This window comes from Ursus maritimus, unplaced genomic scaffold, assembly GCF_017311325.1.
Source record: "Ursus maritimus isolate PB19 unplaced genomic scaffold, ASM1731132v1 scaffold_33, whole genome shotgun sequence".
Lineage (NCBI taxonomy): Eukaryota > Metazoa > Chordata > Mammalia > Carnivora > Ursidae > Ursus > Ursus maritimus.
Window position 1 is genome coordinate 14,872,461 of NW_024425897.1, and position 21,453 is coordinate 14,893,913.

At 40.5% G+C, this 21,453-nt stretch overlaps 1 protein-coding gene across 1 annotated transcript in view; it reads left to right on the top strand.

Annotated features, from left to right (window-relative positions):
- CIT (citron rho-interacting serine/threonine kinase) overlaps nucleotides 1-21,453 on the top strand; it is a 158,205-nt gene that overhangs the window by 106,143 nt on the left and 30,609 nt on the right. The window contains exons 23-27 of the mRNA XM_008707682.2: nucleotides 4,387-4,440; nucleotides 11,106-11,303; nucleotides 11,810-12,003; nucleotides 14,469-14,604; nucleotides 16,851-16,955. Coding sequence (XP_008705904.2) covers nucleotides 4,387-4,440; nucleotides 11,106-11,303; nucleotides 11,810-12,003; nucleotides 14,469-14,604; nucleotides 16,851-16,955 — 687 coding nt within the window. The remainder of the gene's footprint in view (nucleotides 1-4,386; nucleotides 4,441-11,105; nucleotides 11,304-11,809; nucleotides 12,004-14,468; nucleotides 14,605-16,850; nucleotides 16,956-21,453) is intronic.

Genomic DNA, 21,453 nt, shown 5'->3' on the forward strand with positions numbered 1-21,453 from the left:
TCAAAAATTAATAAAAAAATGAAAGAAAGAAACAAAAAGCCAGGCTTTTAAGGTGCTTCAGTGCTTCTTGGTGGAAGAAAGAATTTTCCACCCAGACTTGATATTTAAGACTCCATCCCTTTATCTAAGGAAGAGAATTTGAGTCTGCACACTCTAGAGCAGACAGATGTGTGATGTGCTGTGTCACTCCAAATGGAGGCCGCAGGCTAGAGGCCTGGCATAGGCTCTGTGTGCACCAGCATGACCCCACGACACACTCTTCGTGTCCAAGTCCCTGTTGTCCTGCTCTTTTACTGATTTGGTTAATGAGTAATGCTGAATAATCAAGAGTCTAAAGCTAGAGACCTAACAAAAGGAACCCTCCCAGCATGATGTGACCATGAGATCCCAGTGTCATCCTCTTAGATTTGTTAAGATCATGAGTCAATGCATACTCTCATTTGTTTTACATAAATATCAATCTATGTATTTAAGCAAGCCATTGGCACAATAAGCAAGATCTAAAATTAGGGCATGTGAGGTGATAGTCTTGCTTGGTGCCCACCTTCACAGGGAAAGGGATGGATGTGTGGAAGCCTGAGTGTTCTAGAGCCCTGACCATGGATCCCAGAACATGGTCAGATGTCTAAACACTGGTTTCCTTTCTCGAGTTCTGTATTCTTCTCTGTCATCAAGACTGCATTATAATTAACTTTTCTTTCTTCCTCTTGTAACTCTCTTTAACATTAATGAAGACATAAGTACTCCCCCAAAAGAATGCCTTTCCAGTCTTCAGGCTGCAGGCTGTGCATTCTCCCTGCTTGCCACCAAACACTTAGGTTAGTGGTTCTCAAAATGGGATTGGTAGGTTCCTAGGGGGTTCCCCAAATTCAGATTATTTTCATAATAATGCTTAAAGTGTCATTTGGCATTTTTCATTGTGTTAACATTTGCAGCTGATGGTGCAAAAACAGTGTTATTTTAAAAGAAATAAAGAGTAAATATTTGGGGAAAAAATCTCCATTTTAATTTCTCAAGTGGTAAATAAAGGTAACCCACATAAACAAAGCTCTTCGGTGTCCTTTGAAGAGGGTAAATATTTATTCTCTGTAGCACCTGATACCTAGTGAACATTCAAATATTTCATTGAGAGAATCTAAAGACTGTCTTATGCATTTTATTATCTTTATATACAGTATTGTGTGACCTTTAGCTTTTTTTGTGCACTTGTTTTACAACTTATTTCAAAGAAACATAAAACATGTTTCTTGGCATTTTCTTGCTTAGATCAGTTCAGTAATTGTTAAATGTTTATAGAATCTCCAGCAGTCATAACAGGATCCGTTCTATATTTTCTGTTTATAATTCACAGTCAATAATAAATCAAAAGCCATAATGATGGTACTCCATTTTACCTTCAAAGAGGATTGCCATTTGATTTCAGTGGTAGTGCGATGCTCCTTCTTGGATAAATGGTATTCATGCCCCATTAAATCAGTAAATCTCACATATTATTGTTGGGCATAAGGCAGATTGATTTGGGGGGGAAAATAAGAGTCTGATAAGTTAGTCCATAAAAATATGGGCTATTATGAGGGGAGTTGATTCTCAATGATAACTTTTATTTATGAATCTGTGAGTCTGTTTTTGCAACTTCTTTTTGTTTGTTTAAAACCATTTTCCCCAGTTCTCTTCATTCTTTTGCGTGGATTTATATTTCTGGTTGTCACTTTCCTTCTGCCTGAAGGACTTTCTTGACTATTTCTTATGGTGCAAGTGGTAAATTCTTCAGCTTTTGTATATCTGAAAAATTTCTTTTATTTCACCTTCATTTTTGAAGGATATTTTTGCTGGGTATAGAATTTAGGTTGCCAGGCTTTGGGTTTTTGTTGTTGTTGTTGTTGTTTTTCCTTTCAGTGCTTTAAAGATGTTGTTCTATTCTAACTTGCTTCATCCCCTCCCCTCCCCTCTTCCCACCCACCCTTAGGTGAGGAATCTGTCTGTCTTCTCTTTGTTTCTCTATGTGTAACTTGTCTTTTTTCTCTGACTGGTTTTAAGCTTTTTCTTTTTATTACTGGTTTTAAGCAGTTTGATAATGATGTGATTTAGCTTAATTTTCTTCATGTTTCTTGTGCTTGGGGTCCCTTCAACTTTTTGCATCTGTGGGATTATGGTTTTCATCAACTTTGGAAAATTTGTGGCCATTATTTCTTCAAATGTTTTTTCTGTCTGACCGCTACTCTCCTCCAGTGACTCCAGCTACATGCATATTAGTTAGTTCAAAGTTGTCTCACAGCACATTGATACTCTGTTCCTTTTTTTAAGTCTTTCTTTGTATGTTTTATTTTGGGTAGCTTCTATTGCTGTGTCTTCGAGCTCACTAATCTTTTTTTCTTCAGTGTCTATCGCTGTTATAAATTTATAATACTTAGGGCAAAATAGATGTATTAGAGAATACATCGCAGCTCTAAAATTTTTGACTTAGTTGCCTTATAGACCTGACACAGACTAATTTTTTTTTTTTTTTTAAAGAGAAGGACCACTTTTGCCTCTGCCTCAAATTAGTTTCTTTGGACTTTCATAGCTAAGCTCTGGTGCCACAATCTACCCTGTCTCTCAAGTCAAAGGTCTGTGAGGGCATCCTTTTCCCTTCCTTTCCCAATGTCTGTCAGCAAGTCTTATTACCTGGGCTTCCAAAAAAGCTCTCACTTCCACCCACTTCTCTCTGTCTTTTGCCACCATCCTACTCCAAGCTACCATCATCTACTCCTTGAATGACAGCAACAACTTCCTCAGTACTTTCCCTGCTCCTTTCTACCTTCATCTAATTTTGATCTGTTCTTTCTACAGCATCCGTAAAATGACAATCAGATCATTTCACTCTACTTCTTAAAATCTCCATTGGCTTCCAATTAATGGTATTTTGAATGAAACCCAAACTCCATTCTGAGCCTTTAAGATTCTTGGTCCCTCCCTGCCTCTCTACCATTATCTTGGGTGACTTTTTCCTTGTCTTGCTGTGCTTTAGCCAAAAACCGTTTGACCATTACCCACCAAAAATTCATTTACCTTACAATCTAATATGAGGGAGCATATATATACTCTACTTCATTGATTCTAAGGTATCTAAAATCAGGATGCAGCTTTTAGTCATAGCTGGTATATAACTCTCAGTCATGTGGACACATGGACATGTGGACATGTAATAGTTTAGTCAACAGCACCTTGTTTTCCTTAATGTCACATAAAATTGCAATGTCTTACAATTAACAGCATCCTAAATTTGATTAATTATGGTATTTGAAATGGAAGTTGCCTATGACAGTGCTTCCCTATCCAAGGTACATCCCAGTGTTTTCTGTTCAATTCTATTTATTCCATTTCATTGAGAAAACCAAAACAAAACAAAAAAGAAAAAAACAACCCACTTGTCACGCTTGCTCTTGGGTCAGAGCTTGAAGTTTGAGAAGCTCTACTGTAGCCATTCAGGCCTTTTTTTGTTCATCAAATGCACCAAACCCTTTCTTGCTGCAAGACTTTTGCCCTCTGCCTTTTCCTGTTCTTTGCATGTCCGGTTCCTCATCATATTACAGGTGTCGGTTTAAGTGTCACCTCTTCAGAAAAGCCCTCCTTGATTACCCCATCTAAGTAAGTTGCTTTCTATCCCCCTTATCCTTTTTTCCCCTGCACCTTGTTTGTTTCTTTCATAGCATTTGTCACTGTTTGTAATCATGCACTCGTTAACTTTCTATCCTCCCCCAATGAATGACGGTAACTCCACGTATGCTGTATTGCACTCAGAAAGTCCTTGAATATCAGCTGAACAAATGCTGCTGTTTCAGAACAGCTCTGTCTTGGAGAAAGCCTTCTGCTTACTTGAAGGTCAATGTCAGGTTTCTGAATCTCAGCAGCTTTTGATTAACAACAAAAAAAAGTCTCTTGTTTGTCCTGGCTGTTGTCATGTGTGTGTGTGTGTGTGTGTGTGTGTCTGTCTGTCTGTCTGTCTGTCTGTCTCAGGGAGTAGGCTAGGGAGGGGTCACCTGGAAGGAAGAGGGAAATGTTAAGTATGGGGAGTAAACAAAGGAATGAGAGTAAAAACTTCCTCCTTGAATTTTTTCTCCCTTTTTTCCAATGCCCCTGGGCATTAATATGAATGTTAAAGGTATTTGTACAGGGTATGCATGTGTGGTCTAAGTAGTCAAGTGTTATTAACACAGCATTGTGTATTCCTGTAACTAATTTCTGATGTTGGACTTGATGAATTAGTTCTTTGAAAACCAGATGTTTGGGCGGCTGTAACAGCATTCTTGGCTTTCTAGGTAAATTGCTCTTTCCTTTATTTAACCCAAGCATGTAGAATTGTATCCTACACTACGAAAAGTTTATAATCAACTTCTTACCTTTTAGGCACATAGAGATGAAATCCAGCGCAAATTTGACGCCCTTCGTAACAGCTGTACTGTGAGTATTAAATCTAAAGATGATTAAGATAACATGAGACTAAAAGCCAAGAGGGAAGAGAGGGCATCTCTTATAATATCAACTAACCGATTTTTTGTTACAAACTTTCAGCTTGAAGCACTTAATGGGGCCAAACTGATTTGGAATTCCTGAGCCCCAGATAATGCCGTTTCTTGGGTTCCTGCCAGTTTAAAAAATTCTAAACCATTCTTTATGTTTGGGGAAGGGTAGTTGGAGTGGTGGAAATAGTTCTCATGGTCTAGGCTTCAGTAGGTGCAACGGAAGTCCCAAGGCAGCTTCCCGCCCGCCCCGGTGTAGAAGTTTCCGACACTAGTCCCAGCTAGATGCTGTGCCGACGCTGGGGGCTGTTGCTTCACAAGGCTTCTCTAGTGCGCTGATGCCGCAGAGAAGAAAGTCCAGCAAGTTCTGTGGACCTAGAAATTTTAACTTCCTACCAAGCAAAACAAAACTCTATGGCTCTTTGGGAGATGTCATTTATATGGAGAGAAGTAAATTCTGTGAGCGGAGAAGCATCGTGCACAGGTTATGTAGGGTCAGCAGAAGCTCGCTCTGTTTCCCATTGGAACAAAGGACTGAAATAGGCCCCTTTCAGAAGATAGGATATTATCCTTATTCATGGTTCCACCTCCTTTCTTTGGTACTTTCATGGCTTTATTACCTTCTTAGCCCTCAGTGAACTTGTCTCCATTTGTGTTATTCGTATCTGTGAATTTCTAGAAACAACCCCACCATAGTCCCCACATACACATTTTATTGTCCTGTAATGAACTCTTTCTTTCCTTTTACCTATTATAAATGGAATGTTAAGCCTTACGAGTGTGTGCTCTCCCCCCTTAATTTAGTTATAGAATGCACACGGTAAAATGCATAAAAGTACACTAATCTTATGGGTACAGTTCTATGAAATTTTTACACCGTATAGACAACTGCATAGCCACCACATAGATCAAGATCCAGAACGTTTTCAGTCTACAGTGAGCTGCCTCACGTCCCCTCCTTATCAGCATCCTTTGCCCAAAGGCACAGTTCTGACCTCTGATACTGGAGATTAGTTTGGCCTGTTCTTGAACTTCAGACAAATGGCATCATAGAGGATGTGCTGTCTTGGGCTTAGCTTTTTTTTGACTTAAATTGTCTGTGGGGTTCGTCCATGTGGTTGAATCAGTCAAGAATTTGTTCCTTTTCATTAATTATGGTGTAGCGTTGCCACTGGATGCATAGAACTGGAGTTCATTTATCCATTCTCCTGCTGATGGAATTTGAGTTGCTGCCATTAGGAACACAGCTGCCAGGAAGCACTGTTGCATGAGTCCTTTGGTGGCCATAAGCACCTGTTTCTGATGAGCATATACCCAAGCGTGGAGTAGCTAGTAGGTCACGAGATATGCTTCTGTTTGATTCTAGCAGGTACCCGGCAGATGGATTTTTGGTCTGTATTTCCCAATGCTGATGGCTGCATCTGGGGTAGGCCCTCCTTACAAGTGTCTCCCGATTTCCTCCATTTCTGCCTCTCTTCTTGAGGAACTGATGCGTTATGTTCCTGTACTCTCGTGCCCCCACCTTTTCAGTTTCTTACTGTCTTGGTTTCTTTTTTTACACACAAGTTGTTTGCTTATATTACATACATGCTCGTAAATGATCACTGAATAAAACATAGATCATTTTATGACCGTGATTTTTTTTATATTACTATTTTTTCCTAAAATAAACTTGGATATGTTTTCTATGTGTACATCGTTAATCCTTCATCTGGAGTTTTCTCTTTTTTTAGTCTTTTGGCATAGCAGTTTTTCTTTTAATTGAAGTATAGTTGACACACAATATTACATTAGTTTTTGGTCTATAGCATAGTGATTCAACAACTCTATATATTATGCTAGGCTCACCACAAGTATAGTTACCATCTGTCACCATACGATCCTATGATAATCCCATTGACTATATTCCCTGTGCTGTACTTTTCATCCCTGTGACTTAGTCATTCCAGAACTGAAGTCTGTGTCTTCCACTCCCTTTCACCTCATCCCCCCCTCCCCTTGGGCAACTATCAGTTCTCTGTATTTGTGGGTCTGCTTGTGCTTTTTGTTTGTTCGTTTGTTCATTTGTTTTGTTTTTTAGATTCCACATGTAAGTGAAATCATATAGTACTTGTCTATTTCTGTCTGACTTATTTCACTTAGTCTAATACCCTCTAGGTCCATCCATGTTGTCACAGATGGCACAATCTCATCCTTTGTACATGGCTGAGTAATATTCCACTGAGTGTGTGTTTATGTGTGTTTGTGTGTGTGTGAGTGAGAATGCCACATATTCATAAGAGCTTTTTTTTTTAAAAAAAAACATTTGTATAGCTTTATTGAGGTATACTTGAAGTACAGTAACTTCAAGAGTTTGGAAATGTGTACACAGCTGTGAAAGCAACAAGACAATTAAAATAACAAATGTATCCATTACTCTCAGATGTTTCCATGTGCCCCCGGTAATCCTCCCTCCCCCAGATTTTAAAAATTAGAGGTTTGTTTTTTAATAGAATATGCCAATATGTAGAATGAATTTGGTTACTTTCTTAACTTATGTAACTTTTATATTCTCTTGATCCCTCACATTTGCCTTGTTTTTGGGAGCAGTGACTTCTAATGCTTGCTTTACTTACTTCTGGAATTCCATGGAGATGCCTTGGGACCTCTCCCAGTAGGAGGGGGAACTGGAAAGAATGATCCCCACCCACACTTCAGCTAGAGCAGCTGGGTTGCTAGTGGTCCAGCCATGCACTCTGAAGTCAGACTGGGTTCTGATTCGAAATTGGCCTCTTTGTAACCTGTGTGATGTTGAACTCCCAAGCCTCCATCTGTTTACCTATAAAGTGGTGTTGACATTATATATTCTCCATTCCAGTATTCCATCAATTTGATAATTCATTTAAGAACTGCTCTTTGGGGGCTCGGTAAGGGCAGAGAGACAGCTGCTTCGTTCCAATATATGTTCATATTTCAGAAACAGTAAAACTTAGAAAGCACTAAGTCAGAGAGTCAGAAGTTTGATGTTAATGCGCCAAATTAGATGATGCATTCAAATGATTACACAGGGCCTGGTCCATAGAAAGTGCTAAACGGTATTGGTTACTATTAATATTTTATTATATTGGGTTTCCAGCATAATCTTTTGTTTAGAAAATGTTCTGCCCCTTTAAAAAGTTTGAAAACCACTGCTTTAGGACAACATTTGGCAGCAACAGATCTCTTTTACACTTTTCCAACTTCAAAGGCTGCTTTAAAGACACTTACAAAGGGCTCGATGTTTCTGTCTTACTGGTGCTGAGATCGTCTCTGCAAGGAGACATCATCTTTGTTACTGGTGGGAGCTCCTGTAATAACTCAACTGATAGGAGCTCCCAGTTAGAAGCTTCTAAAAAGCTCATGAGCAGTAAGATTTTCCAGCTCAGACCATTTCTATATTTTGACGAGATTTAAAAAAAGGATTTGATCCAATCTGGTACCTAAAACCCTACCTAAGTCTGTTTTGGAGGGGAGTTGGTGGGCAAACATATGACACAGTTTTAATTATGAATCAATCCGTCAGCTATAAGATTAAAAATAAATAATATGCAAATAGCTGCCTTCAAGAAGGAACCAGACATTCCAGTAGGATTTCAGCCCTGTGTCTTTTTAGCCCGATGCTCGTCATCTGACTGGTTTCTTCACCCCCAGCGTGCTATTGAACATTTACCTGGTAACCTTCTCCATCCTGGTCTTCCCATCAAGTGTGAGAGGTAAATAGTTCTTGCTCAGAACTGTCAGGTTTGCTTGAAAAGCAACAGATAATCCTAAATAGTGATCTTTCTCTCTCTTTTTTGGACACCGAGAGTAGATTATTTTTTATTACTTATTTCCTCTTGGAACTGCATCACGATCTCTTATCTGCAAAAACAGCATAGAAGAAAGCTCTATTGGCTCTTGCGCTAGGAAGCTGTCTCCCTCCTCTTCTCACTGCTAAGATGGAGTCAGCCTTTCAGTTTCTCTTTTTTATCCTGTATCCTTGGGGTTGAGGTTAACAGCCTCATAATAGGGTAAACAGATCATTTGCCCTTGGTGTGGAGAGAATACACCCACGGACACACCTAAGAATTCTCCTTGCACATTACCTGGTTCAAAATCACAGATTGCCCATCACAATACTTCAAAAATTTTTTTAAACCACAGAGACTATTAATTTTCTGCCTGTGTCCCACGTCAGTTCAATATCTGTAAACCCAATAATGTGTGTGTGGGTGTGTGTGGGGTGTCTGATACTAACACTTAATACTACAACTCCAGCACCTCAAAATAGAATCACAAGCTAAACATATTATGACTTGGGCAGAAAGAATATATAAGAAGTTGGAATGAGTTAAGATGCTTTAATGAGTGTTTGGGTGCTTCACACAAACACATAAGCCTCCTCTTGACAAACAGGCAAAATAGAGAGGGTAAAATATAGAACCAACAGCCACAAACTGTAAGTAGAAATCAGAGATGTGAGACCCCTTGAAAACTGGATGACAATAGGGAAATAGAAGGATGCCTCCCACTCCAGTGGGCCCGTCTCAACTGAAGTGAGAGTCATAATCTTGGCACTTCATTGAGCTTTTCAAGTATTTCTTCTTTAGCACTTTATAATCTATTTTGAAAGGAGAAGAGTTAGCAGAAATGGGCTAATAATAAATTGCAATTTTTTCCCCATAAATCAGAAAAGGAGTGAGCACCCAAAAGCTTTAGGTATGTCTTTGAGCAGCGAGTAAATTATTTTGGCAACGTGTATATTCTTATGTGAGCAGATTTTCTGTAGCCTCTTTTCTCCACAAGAGGCACCATGATAATCTTTAAAATGAAGCATTGTCTTGGTCATTAATTTTTATCCCTTGTATTTCACAGGCTACGTTAAGGTAGAATAGTATGCCAGAAAATTCAAAACATAAAGAAAAATGGGAACAGGGGGTAGTAAATATAGCATTTACCTCCATATTGCAGATGAAGACCCCAACCCTGCAAAGTTCAAGATGGCTTTATTTGGGGCTCCAGACTCCATCGGAGAGCATAGCTTTCAGGCCAGCTTGCCTCTGTTTTTTTGATGGGGGGCGGGGAGGGACATTAGAAGGAAGCACAACAGTTAAATGGAGACATTTACAGTCCAGGATGAAAATGGTCTCAAGGAATGGCTGTACTAAATATAAGACGGAGACCAGTTGAACTACTGGACATTGTTTATTCATTGTTTCTGGTTTTAGGAGATTTAACCATGTCACCCAAAGGGTGATCCAGGGATTCCCCTTGAGACATAACTGCCCCCTAGGAATGACAAACTTGCAGTTTTTTCCCATTTTCCCTGATAAAGAAGGAGTCCTAGCTAAGGACCCAACCAGATAATCTTTATTCCCCATCTTGTAGCCAACAGTGCACCTCAAACCAATACATTAGGAATTAGCACGGCTTTTGACATTAAAATACAAATTACTAGACCACTTACTACATTAAAAGCTTATCAGCTCAGTTAACAGAATGAAAAGCTCTGTTTTCTGAGCCACATTGAACAAATGTGCTTAATTGATGTTCTTTAATTCTATGTGCCTGGGAAGATTTTTTTAAATTGATAATCAAAGGGGGTTAAAATAGGGAATTAGTCATGGAAACAGTGGCAGCATTTCATAAACTAAGTCTACTCTAGGTCTGGAAATTGGAAACAATTAATAAACCCTGGGCTTCAAGGCATTTCCTTTTAATTTACTTCTTTTTGTTACATAAAATTTAATTTACTGCCTGTGTGCCTCATTCCAACTATTATTAGAAAATTGCCCTTAAACTTCGGAAGTATTATATACAAAAGCTCTCTGCAAGTGCTGATACTGAACCTCAGAAAAGAGAATAGTGAAGCTAAATGCACTGAAATCGAAGTCATTCTGCCATTGAGCAGGGAAATAATTTAGCAAAGCCAGATTAAATCTCTCTCAATAAAATGACAATTTCATCTACATGCCTTCCCATTTTTTGATAGCTAACTGTATAATGAAAACCATTAAAGTGATGCCATAGTACCATGTTTTCAGGATTTTTCTGAGCTTCCCTTAAATTTTTTCCTTTTGTTGCACAAAATTGAATTTATTGCCAAGATATTAAAATAACTCTTAGTGTCCTTCGCAGTCAGTCCTCCTTGATAAGAACTTTATTTTGCTTTCTAAGACTATCTCCGGTTCTAACGTCCTGTGGATGGTGCCTTCTGTTTAATTAGCTGATGGTGATGCCAGTCTGTTAGACGCCTTTCCTTGGCTGGCATTTTTCACATTATATTATTGTCCATGGACGTGATCTCATTTAAAGTTGCCCCTTCCATATGGCAGTCACTTTGGATTGATCTGCTTTTGCCATAGCTTCCAGCTGGATCGTGAGTGAGAAAGAATCAGAGGCTTTTCTTTTTCCACCCCATCATGGGTGTGTTAGTGCTAAGTGACTGGGCATGGGAGCTTGGCTTTGGCTGCCGGGGTTGGATAAGCAAACGTGAGTGGCACGTGGATTGCCAGTATCATGTAGGTTCTAAAATCAATGGCTCTAGAAGCAGTTTCTCATTCCAAATGGACTTGCTTGGTGCACAACCGGGTTCCTTTCCTCTTTTAGGTAATCACAGACCTGGAGGAGCAGCTGAACCAGCTGACCGAGGACAACGCTGAGCTCAACAACCAAAATTTCTACTTGTCCAAACAACTCGACGAGGCTTCCGGCGCCAGCGACGAGATAGTACAGCTACGAAGTGAAGTGGACCATCTCCGCCGTGAGATTACGGAGAGGGAGATGCAGCTCACCAGCCAGAAGCAAGTAAGGGCAGTAAGCAGTGTCAGAGATCCCTGTGTCAGAGAACACTGTGATCCTGTTAGATTTTAGAGCAGGCGCCCGTTATACCTCTTCCAAGGGACCCAAGACCGAGGCTTGTCCGTTAAATGGGCTCTTCTTCATCATCACATCTATGTTTTGAGGGCTTGGGGGTTTGGAAGAAGTAGCTTTTAAAAGTGTGGTGTTCTCTTAATTTTGATTAAAAAAAAAAAAAAGCAAAAATAAAATGTTCTGGGAGACTAGTGTGAGCCCCTTGACTTTTAAGCGTAATCTCTTCCCCCTGGCTTGCTTTGGGTTCTGACTTTAAGATGGTGGCAGGAATGGCCCTTTATCCATTCTTGTCTGGTCCCCTGGATCTGTAGAAGAAACACATATACTGTATTTCAGATTGTAGTTAGAAACTTGTGCTTTTCTGACACTGATCCAACAAAAGTAACATCCAGGAAATCCTCATTTGATACAAGGCACAACTCAGTGGTACTGATTTGCAGACGATGGAGGCTCTGAAGACCACTTGCACGATGCTGGAAGAACAGGTCATGGACCTGGAGGCCCTGAACGACGAGCTGCTGGAAAAAGAGCGGCAGTGGGAGGCGTGGAGGAGCGTCCTTGGCGACGAGAAGTCCCAGTTTGAGTGTCGGGTTCGAGAGTTACAGAGGATGTTGGACACCGAGAAGCAGAGCAGGTGGGACTTCCTGTTTGTAGAAAGCCAGTGACAAGTGTCTTCAGCGGGATCACCTGAGCATTAGGAACAGGGTGACCAACAGTCCCAGCTTGCCCAGGACTGAGAGAAGTTTCTAGCATACAAGACCTACAGTGCTAAAGCTGGGAGACTCTTGGGCAAACCAGGGTGGGTCAGTTATCCTAGTTGTAAACATGGTCAGTGTCACTTGGATTCTGTGTTGGCAGCTGGTGTCCTTTTACCCCATGCGGAGGCCTGGGAGTCAGAGGAGGGCAAATAGCTCAGTGCTTTCTTGGCAGAAACTCTTACCTTGCGTTTGTTATCACTGTGACCATGTAGCAAGACCATCACCATTTTAATCTTGGTCCTTTGTAAAGCTAGTCACCCATCTACACTAGGGTTTCTCAACCTCAGCACAATTGACAGTTTGGGCTAGATAATCCCTCGTTGTGGGGGATGTCCTGTGCATCATAGAATGTGAGCCTCAGCCCTGCTTTTACTCACTAGATGCCAGTAGCAACCCCTTCCTCACGCTGTGACACCAAAAATATCTCCAGACATTGTGCAGTGTCCCCTGAGGGGCAGCATCAGCCTTCGTTGAGAACAGCTTCTCTACAAGAATAGTTTAGTTTTTTTCTTTCGTGGTAGGAAATAGTAAGTTCAAGCAGGATCTTTCCTCTGCTTTCCCACTTTCATTTCCAAAGTCAGAATCCCTTTCCTGCTGGGGCCATGATAGTGCAGGTCGTATACTTCCCACCCTTAGAGGGCGCCATTCACACTGCAGACATGGCCGATGGGAAGATGGGTTATGACAGTTTACAGCTTCTTGGCAGGCAAGTGTTTGATTCTAACAGAATGGGTATTTATGACAGTTTATTAGCAGATAGAAATAAATGGTCTTGAAGAATGGGTCTCGTTTTCCAGTGTGCACACTAGAGTTTGCTCATGACTTCGCGTGTACACAACTGAATCGTAGCCGTCCTTCCCAACCTCACTCATATCACCTTCCTCTGAAACTGACCTTCCTGGGACACCCTGAACTCCTTAAGCGAGATAAACTATGCCTGGAAATGCCTCTCACAAAAGATTTAGCTGGACACCATCAGACTCATTTTGATATTTCCCACGTTTACTTGACAATAGTAGACTCAGCCAGATGTGTTGGGTGTTTAATGTGTGCTAAGTCAGTTAAACTAGAAAAGATTGGAGACAAGAGATGAGACTCCTTAAATTTGAGGAGAACTGGTAGAAATATTCATTTTTTGGATATCCTCCCACTCAGGGTATTTGCTGATGTGATGGGCTGCTGGTTTAAGACCTCCTGTTCCTCTTTCCCCTGAGTCCTCACGGTATATTCTGGTTGCTTTCACGCAGACCCCCTCCCTTCTGCCCTCAAGTGCAGCTCCTATCTGAGCTGTTTCTAGAGTCCCTCAGAGACCAATTTGAGGGTCGGTAGCTGGCTTCAGCATCAAGAAACACACAACTCCACATGAAAGGTATAATCATGAGCTGTGTTTAGGAAGACATTTCATGTATACTTTCAGGGACGGTTGTGAAAGATCTTGGCTTTTCCTTCCCCCCCCTCTATTTTGGTGTTACGTGGGATACGGAGATGAGTAAAATATAATTCTTAATTCCTGTGCTCAAGAGGCAAGTCTCATGGAGAAGATGAATTATGCATTCGGATATTTACCACCTCAAATAGAGAGTGCGGTGTGCCAGGAGAGGAGTACGTTTATGCTTTGGATACAGAGCAAGGAGAGCTTCCTTGCAAGAGGAGAAATTGAGCAAGGTTTTATGGAGGACATGGCCTTTGGAGTTCATCCTTGAAGGCCGAGTAAGATTGTGTTTGCAGGGAAGGGGAGGTAGAGGAGAGCGCTGGCAGTAGAGGAGACTGTATAAGCTCACATATGGAAGTAGCAAAACACAAGACCTAAATGGGGAAGGGCAGCGATTTTTCTGGTTTGCTTCTAGTTTTTTCTATTCTCTAACCTCATTTATAGATACATTCATCAGACTCGAGTTTCAGTTTCCTAACGAGCCCCCAAACACATAACTTATTGCATAGACTTTAAGGAGAGGAAATGTTTGCTCGATGGGGTCTCCTGTGGTCCCTCAGGGGGACCTCATTCCATTTCCACTCCCAGGGGAGGCTGTGAAGGTCTTGCTTTATCCTGTTCAGTCCAGAAGCTTTTGGAAAATTGCCTTTTCCCCTTCAGCCTTTCCAAGTGAGTACTCACAGGAACTTTACCTATTAAGAGTATTTTTACCCAAGGTCTAAGTGGGTCAGATCTTCGCTCTGTAAGCAGTCAGAAAGCAAGACATAATTTGAAACTGGAAATCAGGGTTGGGCCTTTCTCCAGCCTGCAGCCTGTTTGGTTGCTTATCGGGATTAGAGATGGGCCCACTTCCTTTCTCTGGATTGGTGATGGTGGGGCTTCTGAAATGGGCCTGTGTTTTCCCGGCAGGGCGCGGGCCGACCAGCGGATCACTGAGTCACGCCAGGTTGTGGAGCTGGCGGTGAAGGAGCACAAGGCTGAGATCCTTGCTCTGCAGCAGGCCCTCAAAGAGCAGAAGCTGAAAGCTGAGAGCCTCTCTGACAAGGTCAGCACCCATCCCTTCTGCTTTTAGGAGGACATCTTCATCTCCCTCTTTTAGAAGGCACACTCGACCCATACTCAGGTGCAATCCGTGGTCAGCATATTTCACAAACACACATTTACTCAGTCCCATCAAGTCGCAGAGTTAGGCTCCACACAGACACCCTTGGTTGGCGAGAGCGTGGGAGGCATGCTGGGGACTGGTGTGTCACAGTCCGTCGGTGACTTCTTAACATCTGCCTGTCTGTGCCCCTGACGTCTGGATTCTGATCTGGCTACACAGCTCTCTCATTTTCTGGCCCCTGATTTCTAGATTTAACCTCTGGGTTAGTTGCTGGATTTAATGTCGAGCATTCTTGGAAACTACTCAGTGGCAAGGACTAATGCTCTTTCCATTGCTGCAATAGTAGGCAGCTCGGCGTCTCTCTGTTCCAAGGCCGGGGGCACAAGAGGGTCTGATGGCCACGAGAGTTCTCAGTGTTTTACATTGGAAATACGCATGTCCTGTCCATGTAGCACACCACATTATGTCTGCAGAGTGATGTCCCATTATTCTGGAGGTTTATCTAAGTCTTGAAAGAGATTTCGAATAGATGCCCCAGTGTTCCAGATAATAAGAATGAAGATCAAAGCAATTTTATGTATATATACCTAGGCTCACACACACGCACTTTTTCACGCACACACAAATACATAAAATAAAGCAAGACTCTGAATTTCGTATTTTGTATAACTTTGTTATTTCATGATTATAAAAGTGATTCTTTGGGGTTATTGTGGCAGATCTAGAAACCATAGAAAAGTAAAGGAAAAGATGACTTATAATCCAGCACTGCTCCATTAGAATAAATTTAGATTCTTGCTATGTAAATAAATTTACATCTTAAAAAAAATCCCAACAGAGACCGAGGGGCTTTTCCTTAGTTACTGAATGTTTTTTGAATATGTAGGTCCAAAAAAACCCCTCAACAAAACAGAGGTACCTACTGAATCATTTAATCATTCTACTTGGTGCTGGAACTTTGAGCTTCTTTCAATTTTTACCATAATGTTATAAATCTTTAGGGACATCCATGATTATTTTCTTACAGAAATAAAATTTCATGGAAATAAAATTATTGGATTCAAGGCTGGAGCTTGCTGCTCAGGAACACTCTGGAGTTCCTTGATACTGGCTCACAATTTTTTTTTTTAACCCATGAGGAAACTAGGTATATTAATTATTTAGAGGTAAATGAATCCTTTTGTGTTGAACTTGAATATTTTTTCTATTCGATTGTTCTTTCTTAGAGTATTCTATAGCAAAGTTCTGCTCATCTTTTAAGACTTCAGACATTAGGGCTCCTGGGGGGCTCAGTTGGTTAAGTGTCCAGCTCTTGATCTCAGCTCGTCTTGATCTCAGAGTTGTGAGTTCAAGCCCCACGTTGGGCTCCAAGCTAGGTGTGGAGCTCACTTTATTTATTTATTTTCTTTTTTAAATGATTTTTTATTATATTATGTTAGTGTGGAGCTCACTTTAAAAAAACAAACAAACCAGACTCCAGACATTGATACAATCTTTTCTTGACAACTGGTAATTCAGGAAGAATTGCTCTTCTCCATACCCTCTTATCAGAAATATTATGTGACAAAGCAGTCCTTGTTTGTGTACATGTCTAGTTATGGGCTTCTCTCTGCCTTTGTGACTTTATGTAAGATTCTTAAGAGAGTTTGTCCATTCTTTCATCCCAAGAGCCTGATATAATGCTGTGCAAATAGTAAGCATTCGGCATTTGATTATTTAATTAAATTCAGCCGAAGTGATCATCCTTGTCTTAGAACTTGTCATAGCTCTTTATGTGACCCATGCCTTAGAAATAATCCTATCCCCATATAAGGCTTATCTGTGACATGGACCTTTGTGATAAAAATATTTATTTATTCATTTATTTATTTTTTGAAAGATTTTATTTATTAGAGAGTGCACATGTGTGTGAGAACGAGAATGAATGGGAGGAGAGGCAGGGGGAGAGGGAGAAGCAGACTCCTTGCTCATCGTGGGGCCCGATCCCAGGACCCTGAGATAATGACCTGAGCTGAAGGCAGGTGCTCAACAGACTGAGCCACCCAGGTGTCCCTAGAAAACAATATTTATATTCTGATCTTCAGAACTTGATTCTTTATGTGTGAAGGTTTGTGGGTATTTGCAAAAGTCATTAGCATCTAGTATTCCTAAATATGATATTATGGCCAATTTTTCCAAATGCCCAGCTCAATGACCTGGAGAAGAAACATGCCATGCTTGAAATGAACGCCCGCAGTTTACAGCAGAAACTGGAGACTGAACGGGAGCTCAAACAGAGGCTTCTGGAAGAGGTGAGTGTAAAACAGGAGAGAAATAGAGCCAGGTGGAATTCTGAAGGTGAAAATTTGTTGTGTTTAGGTGGTCAGATCCAGATCAGACGTTCAAATTTTGCAGTTCGAATTTTCAAGGAAGAGTAAGGTGGTCACGTAGTACCTTTTTTGAAGGTATTTAATACATTCAGAGAATGCGTCACGATGGCCAGGGGGTCTTTGTCACTTGTATCCCCCCACGTGGTGCTTAAAAAAATGTTGAGCTCACATGCGTATGTGCCAAATGGAAGTTTATTAAATATACGGGTGACTGAATATTGAATTAAACTGTTCTTTTAGAGTTAATATCTAAAGTGTATCAAGTTTTCAGGCTGATAAACATCTGTGCAAATTCGCTTCATGCACAGGGCAGGAACTTGATCAGATTTATGCTGAGTACTAAATTTCTTGAAGACTTTTAATCATTCATTTAATTCAATTAAAAAAAATTACACCCTGCCTTTGAGACATAGAATGGAAAGCTCAAATTGATCTCCTGAACCCATCCCTTATATTATTTCTCGGGCCTTTTAACGGAATTCTGAAAAATCTCTCTTTAAGTTGATGACTACTTCCCACTCCCAACCAAAGCCCTCCCTGTATGTTGAGTCACTAATGACTCTGTTCTGTTCACTAGAATTGACCAACCAGGACAAATATACTTTGTAAAGATATTTAAGGAGAAATAGGACTCCAAGAGTGTTCTGTTTAACCCATAGTGAGCCTCATAGTTCAATTAACCAGACTACCTATTCTCGTTAGTAAGGTTTTATTATAGGATATCTCCCAAGGGACTCTGCTGATAGAAATAATATTGCTAAGCTATGAACTTTGAAAAGTGTGGTGAAAATTTTGCAGGTGAGTGTGAAATATTTTACAGAATGAGACTTTAAAAAAAATGGGTGGGAGTTTGTGAGAGTTCTGGAGATGGATGGCAGTGATGGTTGCATAACACTGTGCATGTCCTTGGTGCCAATGAACTGTCCACTTAAAAATGGTTAAAATGGTAAATTTTATGTATATTGTATCACAATAAAGATTTTTACAAGAAAACTAATTATATACACACATGGGTGGGAAGTTCGTCAAAGGCAGTGTTAAGAACGCCGTCATAAAAATTTAAAAATCTACCTGGTGGTCAAGTAGAGAATGGTGGTCTTTTATCTGGAACGAATAGGCAATGTCCCCATTTTAGGCACATGTTGGAAACAGAACAGAAATAATCAATGATCTTGCCTGTCCTGTTTTCCTTCTGAGGAAAGAGAATTGGCTCTGACAGCTCAATACTTTGGTCCAAGGTTACATGGTGAGTCAGTGACAAGGCTTGGAATAGCATGCTGGGATCCCGATTCAGTCCCCTCTTTCTCACTTCTACACGACACGAGAACATTTCCAGCTTCCCAGTCTGTACCTCACAGAGATAGATTTTTGAGCACAGACATCTGGCTGACACTGAGTTTGAGGCATATTTCACTGACAGTTGAAACCATTATGAAACAAAGAATGATATTTATTGTCCAGGATGTGGCTAGAACCCTTGGTCGTGGTGTGCACTTTATAGGCATGTGACCAAGGGCTTAACCTGAGTGTCTTCTTTTTTTTTTTTTTTTTGAATCATTTTTTAAAATGTAAACACCTGACTAATCATCACCACAATGAAAATATAAAACATTTTCATCATCCAGAAAAGTTCCCTATGGCCCTTCTAGTCGATACCTTCTGACCCTGGCCCCGGGTACACACTGATCTGCTCTTTGTCACTACTGATAGTTTTTCTTTTCTAGAATTTCCTAGAAGTGGAGTCATACTATATATACTCTTTGTATCTGGACCTTTTTTAAAAAATTTTTTTAAAGATTATTTTATTTTAGAGAGAGTGTGTGTGAGTGTGGGGAGGGGCAAGGGGAGAGGGAGAGAGAGAATCTCAAGCCGACTTCCGTTGAGCACAGAGCCCAACTCGGGGCTCCATCTCACGACCCTGAGATCATGACCTGAGTCGAAACCAAGAGTCAGACGCGTAACTGACTGAGCCACCCAGGTGCCCCTCGATTCTTTAGTTTAGTTGAGCATGCTTTTGTGACTTACCCATGCTGATGAATGTACTAGCAGTTCATTGCTTTTTATTGCTAAGCAGTAATTCATTGTATGGGTATACCATAATTTATCCACTCACCTGTTGATGAACCTTTGAATAGTTTCCAGTTTTTAGTTATTATAAATAAATCTGCTATGAAAACTTGTGTGCAGATCTTTGTGTGGATATGTTTTCATTCCTTTAGGAGGAACATTGCTGGGTCACATGTGTATGTTGATAACAAAGTGGTTCCATTTTGCACACCCAACAGCAGTTCCAACCCCATAATGCTTAGTGTTGTTTAGCCTTTCTAGTGTGTATATTACAATATCACATTGTGGTTTTAATTTGCCTTTCTTCAATAATGAAAGATGATGAGCATCTTTTCATGTATTTGTCATTCATGTGTCTTCTTTTGGGAAGTGTAAGTTCAAATCTTTTGGATAGTTACTTCTAAGTAAAGTTGTTAAAGATTTCTTGGTACTAACTCTTTGCCAGATGTATGGATGGTGAATCTTTCCCCCATTCTGTAGCTTGCCTTGTCTTTTAAAACAGTATCTTTCAGGGGCGCCTGGGTGGCTCAGTCGTTAAGTGTCTGCCTTTGGTTCAGGTCATGATCCCAGCGTTCTGGGATCAAGCCCCTCATCGGGCTCCCTGCTCAGCGGGAAGCCTGCTTCTCCCTCTCCCACTCCCCCTCTTGTGTTCCCTCTCTCGCTGCCTCTCTCTCTGTCAAATAAATAAATAAAATCTTAAAATAAAAAAAAAAATAAAACAGTATCTTTCAAAGAGCAAATGTTCTTTTTATGAAGTCAAATTTATCAGTTTTTAAAAACGGTTTGTGTTTTCTGTGTTCTATTTAAGAAATCTATGCTGATCCTAAAGTTGAATACTTTCTTCTCTCTGTACTACTAGAAGTTTTATAGTTTTAGCTTTCATATGTAGATCTAGGATGTATTTTGAGTTAATTTTTATGTATGATATGAGAGGAGAGGTTCACTGTTTTCTGTAGAATTGTCCTGTTACTCCAGTACCATGTGTTCAAAAGACTCTTCCTTATTAAATTTTCTTGATACCTTTGTCACAAAGCCATCTACATGTCTATCCTTATTCCATTACCAGAGCATCTGATTATAACATTTAAAATCAAGATACAGTGTGTGTGTGTGTGTTTATCGTGATAAGTGTGCTCTTTAATCCCCATCCCCTATTTCTCCCATCCCCCCACCCACATCCCCTCTGGTAATTTGTTCTCCATAGCTAAAAGAGTCTGTTTCTTGGTTTGTCTCTTTTTTTGTATTTGCTCATTTGTCTTCTTTCTAAAGTTAACCCAAGTGTCCTCTTCATTAGGTACAGGGTTGGGAAGAGTTTTTTCTGCCATGGAGTCCAAATTCCCAGCTCTTCTTCCATTGTTCCCTTCATCCCTGCCCCTGGCAGAATTTGCTAATGGCTGTCTCTCCCAAATCTTTCCTCTTGGGCCGGAAATGGCTATGGAAGCTTTTTTGACACGGCACTTGACAGCCACTATCAGTCCATTGGAAGTAATGCCAAAGATGAAAGTCCATTTGCTAATTCTGGTCAAATTAACCTCCTGTCTAAGGCAGAGAATCTCTTCCCCAACATTACTCACCAGTGGGCCTGGTTGAATGGAGGCCTGAGTGCACAGTGCCTGTGGACATTCCAACCCATTTTTTTCCAGCAACTTTCATTCTCAGAAAGTCATGTCTTATTTTGAATTAAAGCCTCTAACTTCTGACCATTGGTTCTATTTCATTGAAACATTTGAAAATAGAGCAGTCTGATTATTTCCAACCAAAAAAGGAGATTAATGCTGATCAGTGATCAAATTACTTGATTAATAATTTAAAAGCTAATGTTTCATTAGCAATTGCTATGTGCCAGGTGCCCTTCTGAGTACTTTCCAAGAATTGGCTCCTACAACCCTCGTGACAGTTCTATGAGAAAACTACTTCTATTATCTCTATGACAGTCTATTAGGATATCTAAGTCGCTCTCCCACTCCAGACCGCCTTCTCTTTCCTGAGAGAAAGATTTCAAGTCCCTCCAAGTTTGAAATGTTCTTTTCTGGTAGATTTATCTTTCCAAAGAGAGCTTCTAGAAGTCCTCATGGTCTGAACAACATGGAGTATGGTGGGATATCTCCAGCTCCATTCTGTGAGCCTCTGCCAATTAGCTTGGGCTCTTTGGGTACATTTATCGCACCACTGACACCCACTGACCTGTTACATCGACACCAACCCTTCCATAAGGGTTTTTGTTTTGTTTTCTTTTTGATATCTTTATATTCTGTGTTTATCAGTCAGTGTTGTTGGTTTTTTTTTAAGATTATTTGAGAAAGAACACCGGCAGGGCAGGGCGGGGAGGGACAGACGCAGAGGGAGAAGCAGA